The 15199-nt window shown below is 33.2% G+C and overlaps 1 protein-coding gene across 12 annotated transcripts; it reads left to right on the top strand.

The window, feature by feature from the left end:
* The first annotated feature begins 3906 nt into the window (after positions 1-3906).
* Positions 3907-14808, top strand: LOC112743339 (uncharacterized). 12 transcript variants are annotated; one of them, XM_025792573.3, is made up of 15 exons: positions 3907-4194; positions 4761-4828; positions 4932-5454; positions 5565-5739; positions 5890-5973; positions 6064-6305; positions 6404-6623; positions 8732-8811; positions 8927-9011; positions 9981-10112; positions 10211-10324; positions 10422-10469; positions 11933-12017; positions 12554-12610; positions 14406-14808. In XM_025792573.3, the coding sequence occupies exons 3-15, from the start codon at positions 5234-5236 to the stop codon at positions 14504-14506; spliced, it is 1644 nt and encodes a 547-aa protein (XP_025648358.1). In that variant the 5' UTR covers positions 3907-4194; positions 4761-4828; positions 4932-5233; the 3' UTR covers positions 14507-14808. The 12 variants fall into 12 exon arrangements, with proteins under 12 accessions (XP_025648358.1, XP_025648339.1, XP_025648351.1 ...); XM_025792554.3 differs by having other exon boundaries at positions 3908-4285; XM_025792566.3 differs by having other exon boundaries at positions 3917-4285; positions 4929-5454.
* Positions 14809-15199: the final 391 nt, after the last annotated feature.

The raw sequence follows: 15199 nt of genomic DNA, 5'->3' as shown, positions 1-15199 counted from the left end.
TGGGGTTTTTAGGAACATTCCCATAAAATTAACCTGTTTAGGAGGGCACTAAGCATAATCATAGATCTCACCTTGGGTATAGCCACCACTCATGTGATAAGTGGCATCTTGAGGAGCATTTTGAGTATTGACAACTAAGACTTGCATCCCTCTCAATTGTTGAGTAACAAAATCCATTTGTTGAGACAAAAGTTTGTTTTGAGCGAGAATAGCATCTACAACATCTCACTCCATAACTCCTTTCTTCACAGAAGACCTCTTAGAAGAGTATAGATATTTGTTGTTAGCAACCATATCAATCAATTCATTAGCCTCTTCAGGAGTCTTCTTCATGTGCAGAGATCCACCTACAGAATTATCTAGAGACATTTTAGCCATCTCAAAAAGCCCATAATAAAAAATCTACAACCAGATCCAGCTGAGAACATATCCAGGGGACACTTCCTAATCATCAACTTGTATCTCTTCAAGGCTTCATAGAGGGATTCACTATCTCTCTGCTTGAAAGTATGAACATCTGTCCTCAGCTTGGTCAGCTTCTAAGGAGAAAAGAACTTGATCAGAAATTTGTTGACCACCTTATCCTAAGTATCCAAACTCTCCTTGGGTTGAGTGTCAAGCCACTGCTTTATTCTATCCCTCACAGCAAATGGGAAGACAAGTAGCTTGTAGACATTGGGATTCACTCCATTAGTCTTCATAGTATCACAGATCTGCAGAAAATTTGAGATAAACAAGTTTGGGTCTTCTTGCAGGAGTCCATGAAACTAACAATTTTGTTGCACTAGAGTGCTTAACTGAGGTTTCAGCTCAAAGTTATTTGCACCTACAGGAGGTACCACAATACTATTCCCATAGAAATTTGGGCTAGGTGCGGTGTATGAGACAAGGGTCCTCCTAGGTTGCCCGTTTGCATTTGGATTAACAACATTTGCATTAACTGCATTGTTATTGTTAGAATCCATGGTGAACTCTTCCGCTTTCTCCTCAAGATTATCTCTGATATTCTTACCGGTTTTGTAAGCTCTAGCTTGTTGTAAACGCCTTCTCAAGGTCCATTCAATCTCAGGATCAAATTCAAGAAGATGGTCTTTGTTCATATTCTTGCTTATGAACAAACAAAAAATAAGAAAAAGTGGGAATCTCTACGTTAGAGTGCAGAGAATTCCGAATGAGGCAACCTGAGTAAAAGAAAAAAAATAAACTAACTAAACAAATAGAGCAAAGAATTCAAAAATTGCTAAGCAACAATGAAACAAATTTCAAAATTTATATATAAAAAAATAAACAGGGAAAATAAAATAAAATAACTAGGAGACACCAAACTTAATTTCATAAATTAAGAAAAAATAATTGCTAAAATTTTCGAAAATTAAAGACAAGAATTAAATAAAACTAAAGCAAAAATGGCTAATCTAAGCAATCAAATAACTAGTAGGTGTCAATCACAGTCAATCACCAGCAACGATGCCAAAAACTTGGTGCGAAATTCAAAGTCCACAAACTAACCGGTAAGTACACCGAGTCGTATCAAATAATACCTCAGGTGAGTGAGGGTGGATCCCATGAGGATTGATAGATCAAGCAACAATAATTGAGTGATTTACTTAGTCAGACAAGCAAAAAATAGTGTTTGAGAGTTCAATTGCATTAAATAGTAAAATCAGAGAATCAGAAAGTAAACAGTATACGGGTTGTGAAGATTATATGAGAGAACAATTAAGCTTTTGGAGTTATTTATCTTCCGGATTAACTTTTCTTACCAAATATTTTAGTCATGCAAGATTCAATTCATGGCAAAATATATGTGATTAAACCCTAATTCCTTAGTAATTTAGTCTTCTCTAACCTAGTTAACTGGCAATTCCTTGGTCACTTAAAAATCCTAATTCATGGCAAAATATATTTTAGTCACTTAATTATAGTTTATGTACCACAAAAATCCTAATTACCCAAATAAAAGAGGATTATATGTCACATATCCCGTTAAGTCTAGATAATTAGTGATTTAGGAGAAATTGTTTTCAAGCTATTGTTCAAGTAAATTACTTTTTCAAGATTTAGCAAGAACATAATTAGAATAGGGTTATTCTTCCGATCTACCCAAATCCATAACATGAAGAGCAAAAACAAATTTTTGAAATTGAAATCAATACATTAACTAAAATAGAAGAGTAATAGTATTAATCCATAGAGTAAATAGAGCTCTTAACTTTAACAGTGGATGTTTAGTTGCTTATGGCTTAGAGAGAAAACTTGGGTTCTAAAAACTGTAAAGTACGGAATGAGGTGCGTAAGAGAGAAGAGAGCCCGAATGGCTAAATCTTTTCTCTTTTATATCAAATCCTAATAAATGTAAAATATATTTTCTAAAACTAAATAATATCTTTTCCTATTATAAAATAAAATAAAGTTTAATCAAAATGAATAAAAATATCTCGTGCTAACTTTTTTGGAGACGAATAGGGAGCACCTTTTGCGTCAAACTTTGGTTGGGCCAAGTTTGGTACCACTTTAACCCCATGCAATCTCAATGTTCTTCATCCCAACGCTAAACTTGGAAAATTCCAAGTTTGGCGCCACTAAGGCCATATGCAATGGAAGCTTGTAATGATTATGGTGCCAAACTTGAGGAATGCCAAGTTTGGCGCCAACTCCTGGATTTGCCGTGGCTCCGTTTCTTCTTTCTAAACTTTGTCAAATCCGTTCGAATGCTACTTGAAATAAACTAAATTACACAAAACTCAAAATAGTATTCATAGTGGCTTATAGTACTTAAATCTTGATTAAACTTAACAAATTCAATTGCAAATTCATTAGAAAAAGATAAGAAAGATACTCATGCATCAGGGCGCTGCCACGTGGTTGACATCCCTACTTCATCACGCCCCCCGCATGTTGGTCGAGCTCTGCCACGTCGCCGACGACCCTGCTTCATCACGTCCCTTACGTGTTGAAAGGCTGTTCTACAAACCAGCAAAACACTTACCAATGTCAATAACAAACAAAAATACAACTCCATTTTTCATATTAAAAATAAATTCTGACGAGAATTAATGATTTATCAAATTATCATACAATTGCATCAATATCATAACTATTAATTAGATTTTTACCTTTTCAAATTAATTGTTTTTATTTGTTTATGATTGGTAAACAATTATTAAATTTACTTAAAAATATAAATAATTAATATAAAAAATTATTATTATTTTAACTATTATTTTTTGCTTTATCAATTTTAATTTTTTATCCCTTTCTCAATTTAATAGTAGAAGTTATAATAAGTAAAATTTAACTAATGCTTTCTTAAAATAAGAGATACACTAACTTCATTTTACTTTGATTATAAATTAAGTATCATTTTTTTGATAAAATGAATTTAGTCTCATTTCTTTTTTAAGAAAGTATTAATTAGATTTACTTATTATAACTTCTACAATTAAACAGAAAAAGGGTTAAAAACTGAAAAAATTAATAATAATAAAATACAATGTTTAAATTAATATTATTTTTCCTTTGATTATTTCTATTTTTAATTAAATTTAATAATAATTTTACTAATTATAAACAAATAAAATGAATTACTTTATAATGGTAAAAAATATAATTAACAAATATGATGCAGATACAATAATAAAATAATTTGTGAAGTTGTCACTTATCATAAAGTAATTAACTTTTTGTAGCTTATTTTCGCTGGCAATAAATTAAATATAAGAATAGAGAGATAAAATCAATCATATTTTCGCTAGCATAATCATAAAAATCGTCTAAATTTAATTTTTGCAGTATCTAACTGCGAAAATGTCAATAAATACATAAATTGATAAATATCTTTGTATTTTGATTTAAATCAGTAAATAATTTTTTTTTATTTAAATATAAAAAACCGTATAGTAGTAGCATAATTAATAAGAAATGAGGAGGAGCAAAAATATAGAGGATGACTCCAATATTGCTACGTGATTCCTCAAAAGTCTTCCCTTATTATTTTAGAGTGGTTTCCAACTCAAACACAAAATCAAAATCTGAAGAAAAGGAAAAAGTTGGGGGAAAAAAAAAACAAACGCAAAGCCAGCGAATGGAAACGAAGCATCCCATTCAAAGTCACGGTCACATCATCTTCTAACACCAAAAGCTAATGTGCTTCTCTAGTCTTCTACTACTACCGTTCGCCGTTAATCACGCCGTGTACTTCTCTCTCTCACTCTCTCTCTCTCTACCATTCACCAACGACTCCTATCAACATCTTTCTCTACTTCAGATTCGTCTGAAATTCAAGGTTTTTGGAACACTTTGTTCTTAAGTTCAAATTTCTAGTTGACTGCTTGTAAGTTTTTTTTTTTAAAATATAATTTTTTTACTTTAATTCGGATTACAAGTATGTTTAATTTTTTTTATATATTTTTTTATTTATTGTTGGGTTTTTGATTCAATAGTGAGAACATGTGGAGAAAGAAAAGAAAGAAAAAAGAATTTGTTATTTTTTGTTATTGGTGATTCAGCGCTGTAGCTTTACAAATGTTGAAAGTTTGACCATCTTCTTTGATGCTCAGATGAGTGATTTTGATGAGTGTATATGAAGAAATATTGATTTTTTGAATTGTGCTTTTTGAACTGTTTCAACTTTCAAGCATTGCTTATATGAAGGATGAGAAGGTTTTGAAATCTTTCTATGCAAGATGAGGATCTTGGCTGATTTCGTTTACATTTCTTAATTCCGTGACTGATTTTGTTTCCGCTTTTGATATGTTCAGGTTTAGTTAGTGCAGTTGTGCTTGATGTTGGATTCTGAATTATGATTAGGATTGGGATTTACCACTTGGTATTCTTCATTTCTTCATTCTCCTAAGTCATAACAAATGAAGTAAGTAATCAACCCCTAATATGTTTTTTTTTTTCTTCGTTGTATTTTCTTTTATTAGCAGGCAAATGATGCTTCCATTTCAATGAAATTCTGGGGAGTAGTTGAATGTTCTGTCTCTGTGTTGAGGTTTTGCTTTTGATCAGCTAAAAACAATGATGTGAAAGTTTGCTGATTGGTTATTGCCGGTTATTGTGCTTGGACAGAAGTAGTGGTTATCCATGTTAAAATCTTGTGGTGAACAGCGACGCCTTGATTTTCAAGTCTGCTAAAATGAGATCCTTGTGTTGCAAAACTTTTTAGTCTCTAGCATTTGGTGTATAGAATATATAAAGCGACAGCTTAACTTAAGCTTTGACGAAGAAAATGGAAAATACAAGGCGATGGTTTAGTAAGTTCAATTCAAAGGACAAAATGAAGTCTTCAAAAAATAAGGAAACTGTAGGAATGACAAAAGAAGGATCCAAACCCCCAACAAATGAAGAGGCACCTTCAAAAGTAACGAAACAGAAAGTTGAAGCAGCAAAGCAGTACATAGAAAACCATTATAAGAAGCAGATGCAGAGCCTACAGGAAAGGAAGGAAAGGTATCTATAAATATGTATTTTAGGAAATCTAATGTTACTATTGGTGCATATCGAAATCTTGTTGCAAGTTTCTTTGGTGATTTAATGTGAAAATACATTATTCTTGGCAGACGTAATATGCTAGAGAAAAAGTTGGCTGATGCTGAAGTCTCTGAGGAAGAGCAGAGCAACTTGCTTAAGTATTTGGAAAAAAAAGAGACAGAATACATGCGGCTTCAGAGGCATAAGATGGGGACTGATGACTTTGAGCCCCTCACTATGATTGGGAAGGGTGCTTTTGGAGAGGTATAGTCTACCTTTATTGCATCCAAGTAAAACTTCCTCCTTACTTTAATGATTTTATACCAACAGTCTTTGTTTTGCACCATTAGCTCTTTGACATAGTTCTTTGGGACAGTTATGTTTACAGTTTTTCAATTTTTCATCCTTTTATAGGTCAGAGTCTGCCGGGAGAAGGCAACTGGTCATGTATATGCTATGAAGAAGCTTAAAAAATCAGAGATGCTTCGCAGAGGCCAAGTATTGAAATAATCACATTGTTAAAGTACATGTTGTGTTCATAAACGTATTGCACAATGTAAAAATGTGTATTTTCTTAATGTTTTCTAGGTTGAACATGTGAAAGCTGAGAGGAACCTACTTGCAGAAGTTGACAGCAATTGCATTGTAAAACTGTATTGTTCCTTTCAAGATGAAGAGAATTTATATCTGATCATGGAATATCTTCCTGGTGGAGATATGATGACATTGCTGATGCGGAAAGATATTCTGACAGAGGATGAGGCCAGGTTCTATGTTGGGGAGACTGTACTAGCCATAGAGTCAATTCATAAACATAATTATATTCATAGGTAAACTCTAGCAGTACACAATAGCTTTTAGTGAGAAAATGTAACATGGACCAGAGATACTTATGTTATAGTTGTCTCTGATTTTGTATGCATTTCAGAGATATCAAGCCTGACAATTTGCTGCTGGATAGAAATGGTCACATGAAATTATCAGATTTTGGTTTATGTAAACCACTAGACTGCAGTAGTCTTCAAGAAAAGGACTTCTCTATTGGTGTTAACAGAAGTGGAACCCTCCAGAGTGACGGACGTCCAACAGCTCCCAGACGAACACAACAGGAGCAATTGCAGCATTGGCAGAAAAATCGGCGAATGCTTGTAAGTCACTTGGTAACATTGTATGTTAGGCTATATCTGTATTATAAGTCACTTGGTATAGATGGTCTGAAGCCTAAGGATTGCATTGTGCAATTGACAATCAACATAAGCAATATGCTGTGTGGCTCGACTGTAGAATCATACGAGCAAGAACTGCTGCATCAATGACCAAGTACAGTAAAGGTTAGGCTAGGATTCTCTTATTTCTGTGAATGGATGTGACTAAAAGAAGTTAGTTCATGAGAGTATGATACATTTGGTTATTTGGAACGTAGGCACACTTTTAATAAATCAATAGATGGGACGGCTAAGAAATTATATACTTCAGGGTTTAAACTTTGATACCCCAGTAGGGTAAAATATAGAAATAAAGTAGGCATAATAATAGGGATAGGCTAGAGAATGTAAGTTAGAGAAAATAGAAAAATGGTATAATCTGAATGTGATATGATAAGGTGATGCATTGAGCAATTCGAAGATGGGTTTACATGAAAAAGGGTTTCAAAGGGAAATGGGTTAACAGGAGTAGGAATCCTATTGGCAGCAGGAAGGACTGTAGCCACAGACGTATCCCAAAAGGTGAGAGGCATGGCTGCCTGGGCAAGCAGGGTTAGCCCAGTTTCTGTTAAATGGAAGTGCTCCTTCAACTGTCCCAATTCGACAATGCATGTGCAGACAAATGAGATGGTGCATGATGCCATGAGTTTGAAAATATCTAGTTAATGCCCAAAAATCATTTCCCCACATTCAAATTGTACGGATTTAATAGGAAAACCAAGTTGTATTTCAGCTGCTGCCATACTGTAGGAAAGCATAAAATCGTTCATACTTTAAGAAAATAAAACCATTTGAATAGAGAAAATGCATCAATGAAAGCAATGTGGTAGTACCAATAATTTGACTAGAAACCCCTGGTTAGGTACACAACAGGTCAATTAATTCTCATTTTATTAGAACTCGGTGTTTTACATTGGTGGAGAATAGGACGCACAACATGGTTATAAGGATGGAACTTTTGATGTCAAGATGGCCCTCTAGAAATTCGATACATCATATTGATCTTTGCAGAAATTGTAGAATCAACATCAGAGTCAAAGCCAGTAAATGTAATTCCTGAACCAGGGAATTGAGAGGATGGAGTTGAGGAGATGTAGCAGAAATTGATTAAAGAGATACAGCCATTCTTTCCAAAGAGCCTTGCAGTAGGTCAGTAACCCCTGTGATTTGACAAGCAATGAAGCAACATAAGTAGGAGGAATTATATGATGTAGATGTATAAAGGTTAGGAACTTAGGATATAGCAAAATAATTTTATACTTTGTAGTGGAATGGAATATTAATGTTTGCTATTAGTGCATATTCATCACAAGCAACTTAATTGCACTGCAAATAAATTTTGGATGGATTTAAAGGACTTAGTCAAAGCGGAACTTGATGAAAAAATGTTTTCACAACCTTGGGGGAGAGCCTTGGAGCAACAGTTGAGTTGTCTCTGTGTGACCTCAAGGTTATGAGTTCAAGCTGTGGAAACAGCCATGTAATTATCAGGTTAGGCTGCGTACATTACACCCTTTGGGTGCAGTCCTTCCCTGGACCCTGCGTTAATGTGGGATGCTTGTGTACCGGGTTGCGCTTTTATAGTTTTCACAACCTTGACTGCATGGTTCATTGGTTTCTTGATTGCCATGGTTAAGCTCTTTAGGATATCTGACATGGTCTTTGAGATAACATAATGGGAACATCCTAGTAATAGTTCTAGTGGTGATGATGAAGATGCTGGTAGGTTTACATTTGAGGAATCACCAGTTTTTGTGACACTAGCAACAATTTTGCTGGTTAAAGTAACAGCCTATATATATATATATATATATATATATATATATATATATATATATATATATATATATATATATATTCCACAATAACTAATACATGCTTTTGGTTGTGTTTTTTTTAGCATTCATATTGTGCATTTTCTAATGTTGGATTCTTGTGTAAATTTTGTGATCCTAAGTTTTTGCTTCTGGTTGTGAAACTCTCCCCCATAATTGTTGTGTGATGGTGAGTCTATTTAGCATTATGGAAAATTTCAATTTCTCTTACTGCAGGCTTATTCTACTGTTGGAACACCTGATTATATTGCTCCAGAAGTTCTGTTAAAGAAAGGATATGGCGTGGAATGTGATTGGTATTATAAAATATATATCTACATACTACTTTCCAAACTTCTCTCCGATTCCCTTTTGTTTCTTAACTTCTTATTCTTCCAATATATTAAGATGCTATTTTGTCAATACTCACAGGTGGTCTCTGGGGGCCATAATGTATGAAATGCTTGTCGGGTATCCACCCTTTTATTCAGATGAACCAATGTCAACGTGTAGAAAGGTAATGCCTTGACGGCCTATTGGTGGATGGCCAATGCATCATCCATTGTATGACTCGAATTTTAGCACTTACATAGGAATTCTAAGTAACCTGAATTTTGTGAGTTTCTAAAAAGAAAATCCTACAAAATGTACCTACAAAGTATAAACTATCAGTTTCTCTAGATGAACTTGCCATTGATGTTTTGCTCAATCAATCTGTTACCTTTAACCATTTATTGTAGCTTAAGCTTTTAGGATCAACAGTTCATAAAATGAGAGCAAAACCCCTTTGACCAATTGGTCTAGAGTTCAATCTTTGTCATCTCCTATTTTATGTACAACTCCAATGTGATCTTGCATCACTGGGTTTTTGTCTTTAGATATAATATCTACTTTCTGCCCCTTTTTTAACAACTTAAACTTTTAGGGAAGATGTTTTATGGCTATGAGATTTTTTTTTTCTTTTGATAACATAAACTATAAAATTTATCACTCATTTGTGGAAACTTTGAAGACATTTACCTTGTTGTTTATGCTCGACATGCAAAGCAGTGTGTCCAACACTATATATGTCAATTCAGGATGCTGTGCTACACAAATCAATTACTGTTTGAATAAGATAAATATTTTTAATTATCATATTATATAGGTGTTTACAAAGTACTTCTAAAAGACATGCAGAACATGACTGCAGTTGGTAATGTCTTAAGATAAAATATATGTAACAGACTGCATGAAGTTCACGAAATGTTTGAATTATACACCAGGATTATTGAATCGTGGTTTATTTTCGTTAGTGATTTCTTGTTAAGTATTTCTTGATCATCCTTCTACTGCAACTTTTTGTATATTTTATGGTGTTAATGATATAGTTAGGTGAAGACATAATAATGACTTTTATATATCTATTCAACTATTCTTCCATGGGCTTAACATGACATTTTTTGCCTTCAGCAATCATCTGAATTTCCTACTTTGGAATATGCAGATAGTAAATTGGAGAACTCATTTAAAATTTCCTGAAGAAGCTAAACTCTCAGCAGAGGCAAAGGATCTTATTTGTAGACTCCTCTGTAATGTGGAACAGAGGCTTGGAACCAAAGGAGCTGACGAAATAAAGGTGTTGTGGTGTGTTCTTTTCTAAGTTGCATCATTGATAATTCAGTATCGGATATGTTTGCATAGTAAGTAACAAGTGGTTGGTCATTTTATATACAGGCTCACCCGTGGTTCAAAGGTATTGAATGGGACAAATTGTACCAAATGAAAGCTGCTTTTATACCTGAGGTCAATGATGAATTAGATACTCAAAATTTTGAGAAGTTTGAAGAGGTATATTATATATCTTTATGTTCAATGATATGTAAAAGTTGCTTATTATATGTTGCTAGCAAGTGTTTTGCTTTCTTGATTTACTAATTTTGTGCAGGTGGACAAGCAAACTGAAACTTCATCAAAGGCTGGCCCATGGAGAAAGGTTGGTTCTTGTTATTCAAAATTCATAAGCAGTTTGTCTACAAGAGTCTAACTCATTTCTTTGGTGAATCTTATATGTTATGCAGTTGGATTTTTCGGGTTATTTATCAAAAGTTATTTCCAATTGCTCCTTTATCTTTCTTTCAGCATAATATTCTGTAGGTTTGATTTGCCTTTTTGCCTATCATCTTTACAAAAGGTCTTAGTTTTTGCCTTTCTTCATTTTTAAAAGAGAGGTTTTCCTGAAGTTAAAAAAATTGAAAAACTAAGAGTTCAGTAGATAGTTGTTGGTCAATCACCGAGTCTTTTATGACATTAATAAGAGATGTTGTTGCAATTCATCTTCCTTACATTATTTTTCTTCTACTTTTTAACGAGAGAAGAACCTAAACTCTTGATCCCTTGGCAGTTTCATCTTCTAAAACTTAAGTTTAGTTCCTGACTTGGTCTACTATAGACTTTTATTTGATTAACCAATTTAGAAGTCAAACTCCTTCAAAGGTTAAAATTTTGATTCTTTGGTTCAATTGCTATTCTTAATAGAGTTTAACATAAATGACATGTTCTTAATGTCACTTTTGGATTCAAATTGGCATCTCAATTCTATATTCTTTAATGGTAAGATGTCTTTGGGACATGCTTTTGGGATCTTTGGAGAGTCCTCTGTTTGACGAATTAGGATCAACATCTTTAATAACTATTAGAGATATAACTATTCATGTGCCTTCTCATATCAGTTTAAACTTTTGGGACAAGTGGTTTTAGGACATGGTGTTAGAACTTCTATGATTAAAAAGTCTAGTGTTCAATCCATGTTGGCCCGAAAAAGAAAGAGTTTCAGTGTAAAGCAAATAAAAAAGAGAAAGAATGTCTATGCAAAATTCACGAAAATCCAAAAGAAGCTTTTGTGCGAGGGAGCATATTAGAGATATAACCATTCATGTGTTTCTTCCTATTAGATTAAGTTTTTGGAACAAGTGGTTTTATGATAATAGCAATAGCTCTATAGTATGGGAACCCTTATCCCCAATTTTTATTATCCTTCCCCTCATCTTATATATATATATATATATATTAGTTAGCATAAAAAGGGCATTACTAAAATAAAATTCCAATGTAAACAAAATGAACTAAAATTATAACCAAATTTACCTGTATTCCTCGGACATACCAAAATGTACTCAAAACAGCTTTCATGTGTTAAAAAGAAGTTCAGAATAATTAATCTTTGCGAAATAGTTTAATCACTGGATTACTTGACTAGATTAATTAGTTCTCTGTTTTCTGTGAATACTTTCATAATCATGCTTACAGCATAGTTTCAATAAAGGTAATTATTCACAGTTGAATCAACTTGAAAGATATTGGAACTTGAAAGTGATGTGAACACAAATTCTGAATATGGTTGCATATTGATTTGAAAATCATGGCTCCTTAATGCTTACAAGAGGAAATTTACTGCAGATGTTGCCATCTAAAGATGTCAACTTTGTTGGCTACACATATAAGAATTTCGAAATCGTGAAGGATCATGAACTACCTGGAATTGGTATGTACATATTAATCCTCTAAACTTACCCTCTCTTAGTAAAATTCTTTCCTTTGAAAAAAATAAGCATCATTATATTTTCAGAAACAAAAAGTTAGTATTTTTCTTAAAAGGTTCCTCATTAATTCATTATTAATTGTACTATACAACAACAACAGAGTCTTGTCCCACTAGGTGGGGTCGACTACATGAATCAAACGACGCCATTGTTTTATTGTACTATGATTTTCGTTAATTTAATTTGATTTAAAGGTCGTTTAATTGAGATTTCATGTATACAAATGCATTCTTGCATAGTCACTTGTATGAGAAACAAATAATAATAGTCAGTTTAAAGTCTGATTCATCAAGCAATTTTTATGCAACTACACTATGATTTCTCTGAAAATTCTGCTGGTTTAGCTTTCTATGTTGAAAAAGATATGGATATTTATGTAGGCATTGTTACCTTTACTTTTACAATTTTTTCAGTTTGTAATTGATTCATAATTGCACTTCTTTTTCACAATTAATTTGCGCATATGTTACTTTATCAGCTGAATTGAAGAAAAAGAACACAAAACCTAAAAGACCATCCATTAAAGCCTTGTTTGGTAAGAATATCCCTTTCTTTTTTCCTTTTTACTTTCCTATTCCTTGAAGATATTTCTCTTCTATCAAGTATAGATGGTTCACTATACTGATATCAATTGGTGCTCCATTGTAGAACTGTAAACAATTCTTCTGTACCTAGCATCACATGGTAGCACTTTGCATCTTAACAATCGTAATTTGAGGATATTAACTAACTTGCAATATATAAAATGAAAAATAGAACGAGAAAAATATGAGAAAGAAAAGCTTGGTCATTTGAAATATAAAATAAATCCTTTTTCTCCTAAAATTCCCATCTCCATATTTCTCAAGTTTTTTTTTTTATCGTAAAATTAATGGGTTGATACTCACTTTGATCTCTGTAGGTATACATGTGAGTCATTTTGGTCTATGTAGGTAAAGTGTCAAAATACTACCTAGAAATCATGAATCAAATTAGTAGTTCCTTAACACAAATGAAGTTAGTTCTTGAAGGGACCAATTTGACTCACTTTTGTTACCTACCGGCTAATTCGGACTATTTTGATTTATAAAAACCTGTACGGACCAAAGTAAACATTAATCCTAAAATTAATTATGGTCTTCGTAGTTATTTATCTCTGATTTATGCGCATCCTATAATGTAAAGAGGTTGACTTAATTTTTTTTTTTCAAAATATATTAAGAGTAAATGGTCAAATTCTTCCCTGAAAACTTACTCATTTTCCAAATTGGTTCCCGAAAGATTTTTTTAATCAACTTCGTCTTTCAAAGATTTTAAGTTGGTTGCATTAGTCCCTCCGTCACTTCCGTTGCTCATGATGTCAAAGTTTGCTGATATGGCACCTTAAGTGATGCCACAACAGACATCTGACAATCCTAATTAAGTGCTAACATGATAAATTTATGAAATTAGACAAATCAATTTTAATTTGAGGAATTTCAATTTCTCAAAGTCTTGCTCAGTTTGGGGTTGATTTGATCTAATTGCATAAACTTAGCATGTTAACAGTCAATTAGGACAGCTAAGAGTATACTATGATCAATATGGTGTCATTTAACGTGCCACAACAAATTGACGTCGTCAACTACGGAAATGACAAAAGGACTAATGTGACTAATTTAAAATCTTTGAAGGACGAATTTGATCAAAAAATATTTAAAGGACGAATTTGATTAAAAAAATCTTTTGGGGATCAATTTGGAGAATGATTGATCTTTTCAGGAATGAAATTGACCATTTACTCAAATATATTTATTTCTCATATGCTGATAGGCACAAATATTTTTGTTATCATTTAAAAATCATGCCAATAAGAAGCTATAATCGTAAAACATTTGGTGTGCTAAGCATTTAGTTTACCCCCTAGACTATTTTGTTATGGTGTATGATGACAAAGTTGACTGAGTTAGACCGCACCATATGATGCCGCAACTGAATTAAACGGGGCTTTTTGCATCACTTGATGGTTGTTTCTGTATGGAAGAATTTTTTTCAGCATTTTCTTTTATGAATGTTGGGTGTGTCCCGCAACCCAAGACCAATTTCGATTGACTAGATTTGTTGGGTTTGGTGGTAGAAACAATGCAAAACTTTTGTGGCACGGTGCAATTTCCACCACCATTTAAAGTATATGGTTGAAGTATAATGCTTTTTCAAATGTTCATAGCATGAATAACCTTTTCAGATGTGTTCATAAAGACATGTCAGTCTAATTCTATAATTTAAGTCCTAATCATGTGCCTCCAGGAGCATGCAAGCTAGTTTTGTGAACATTGTTCCAGCGGCTTGATTAGTTTTATTGTTTACTACAGATGATGAATCAGCTATGGCTGCGAATCAACAGGCAAAGGGGAGCTTCTTAAACCTCTTACCTCCTCAAATGGAAGTTCCTGAGAAAAGTGGATCACAGTGAACTGTACTGATATTTTACTGAACTTGTGGATTGCCACTGATTGTTTTAATATTTTTTCACAATTCTTTTTCAGCTTGCCGTTCAGAGTTTAGTTTCGGAAGCAAAAGTGTTTGGCTAACTGGAATACGCTTCTGTAGAAAAAACTTTTAAAATTTGTATATTCTTTGGTTCACCTTTTGTGAAAGCTGATATGTTAAAGTATTCACAACTTATTTCTTGTAATTAATGTTACTGATACAAGTATTGATAAGGATGTACAAATTTTCATAAACTGAAACAACCATTACTCCGTTCACTTCAAACCATTGTCCCAACTAACTCATTACAGTTCACTTCAAACAGAATAGTTACTCTCTTCTACAATACAAGATGTCAAGTTTCCAAAAGGAAACAATAGAAGGTAAAACCATCACACCGTAAAACAGAGAGCAGCAGATTCAAGACTGATTGTATTAACTTGGTTGGGAAGATTATCTCGAACCAGGAGCTCCCATTCAAGATCATCAAAAACACATTGCTTGGAATATGGGACAATCTAGAAGGCATATGAATTTCTTCAATCGAAAGAAATAAAATTTTAGTCAGCATCAAAGATATGGGTAAAAGGGCTACAAATACTAAATGGAGGACCTTGGAGTATAAGGGGACAAATTCTCAATCTTCAAATATGGTCCCAAGGGATATCTGTGCATG

The sequence above is a fragment of the Arachis hypogaea genome, chromosome 2 (assembly GCF_003086295.3).
Source record: "Arachis hypogaea cultivar Tifrunner chromosome 2, arahy.Tifrunner.gnm2.J5K5, whole genome shotgun sequence".
Taxonomy (NCBI): Eukaryota; Viridiplantae; Streptophyta; class Magnoliopsida; order Fabales; family Fabaceae; genus Arachis; species Arachis hypogaea.
Note: the sequence above shows the minus strand (reverse complement) of the source record. Positions and strands in the feature narration are given on the sequence as shown.

Excerpts from the sequence above, each read along its gene's own strand:
- LOC112743339 (XM_025792573.3), top strand. The coding sequence starts at position 5,234 with ATGGAAAATACAAGGCGATGGTTTAGTAAGTTCAATTCAAAGGACAAA. Across the intron at positions 10,325-10,421 it reads ATTTTGAGAAGTTTGAAGAG|GTGGACAAGCAAACTGAAAC; the intron begins GTATATTATATA and ends AATTTTGTGCAG. Across the intron at positions 12,018-12,553 it reads TCATGAACTACCTGGAATTG|CTGAATTGAAGAAAAAGAAC; the intron begins GTATGTACATAT and ends TTACTTTATCAG.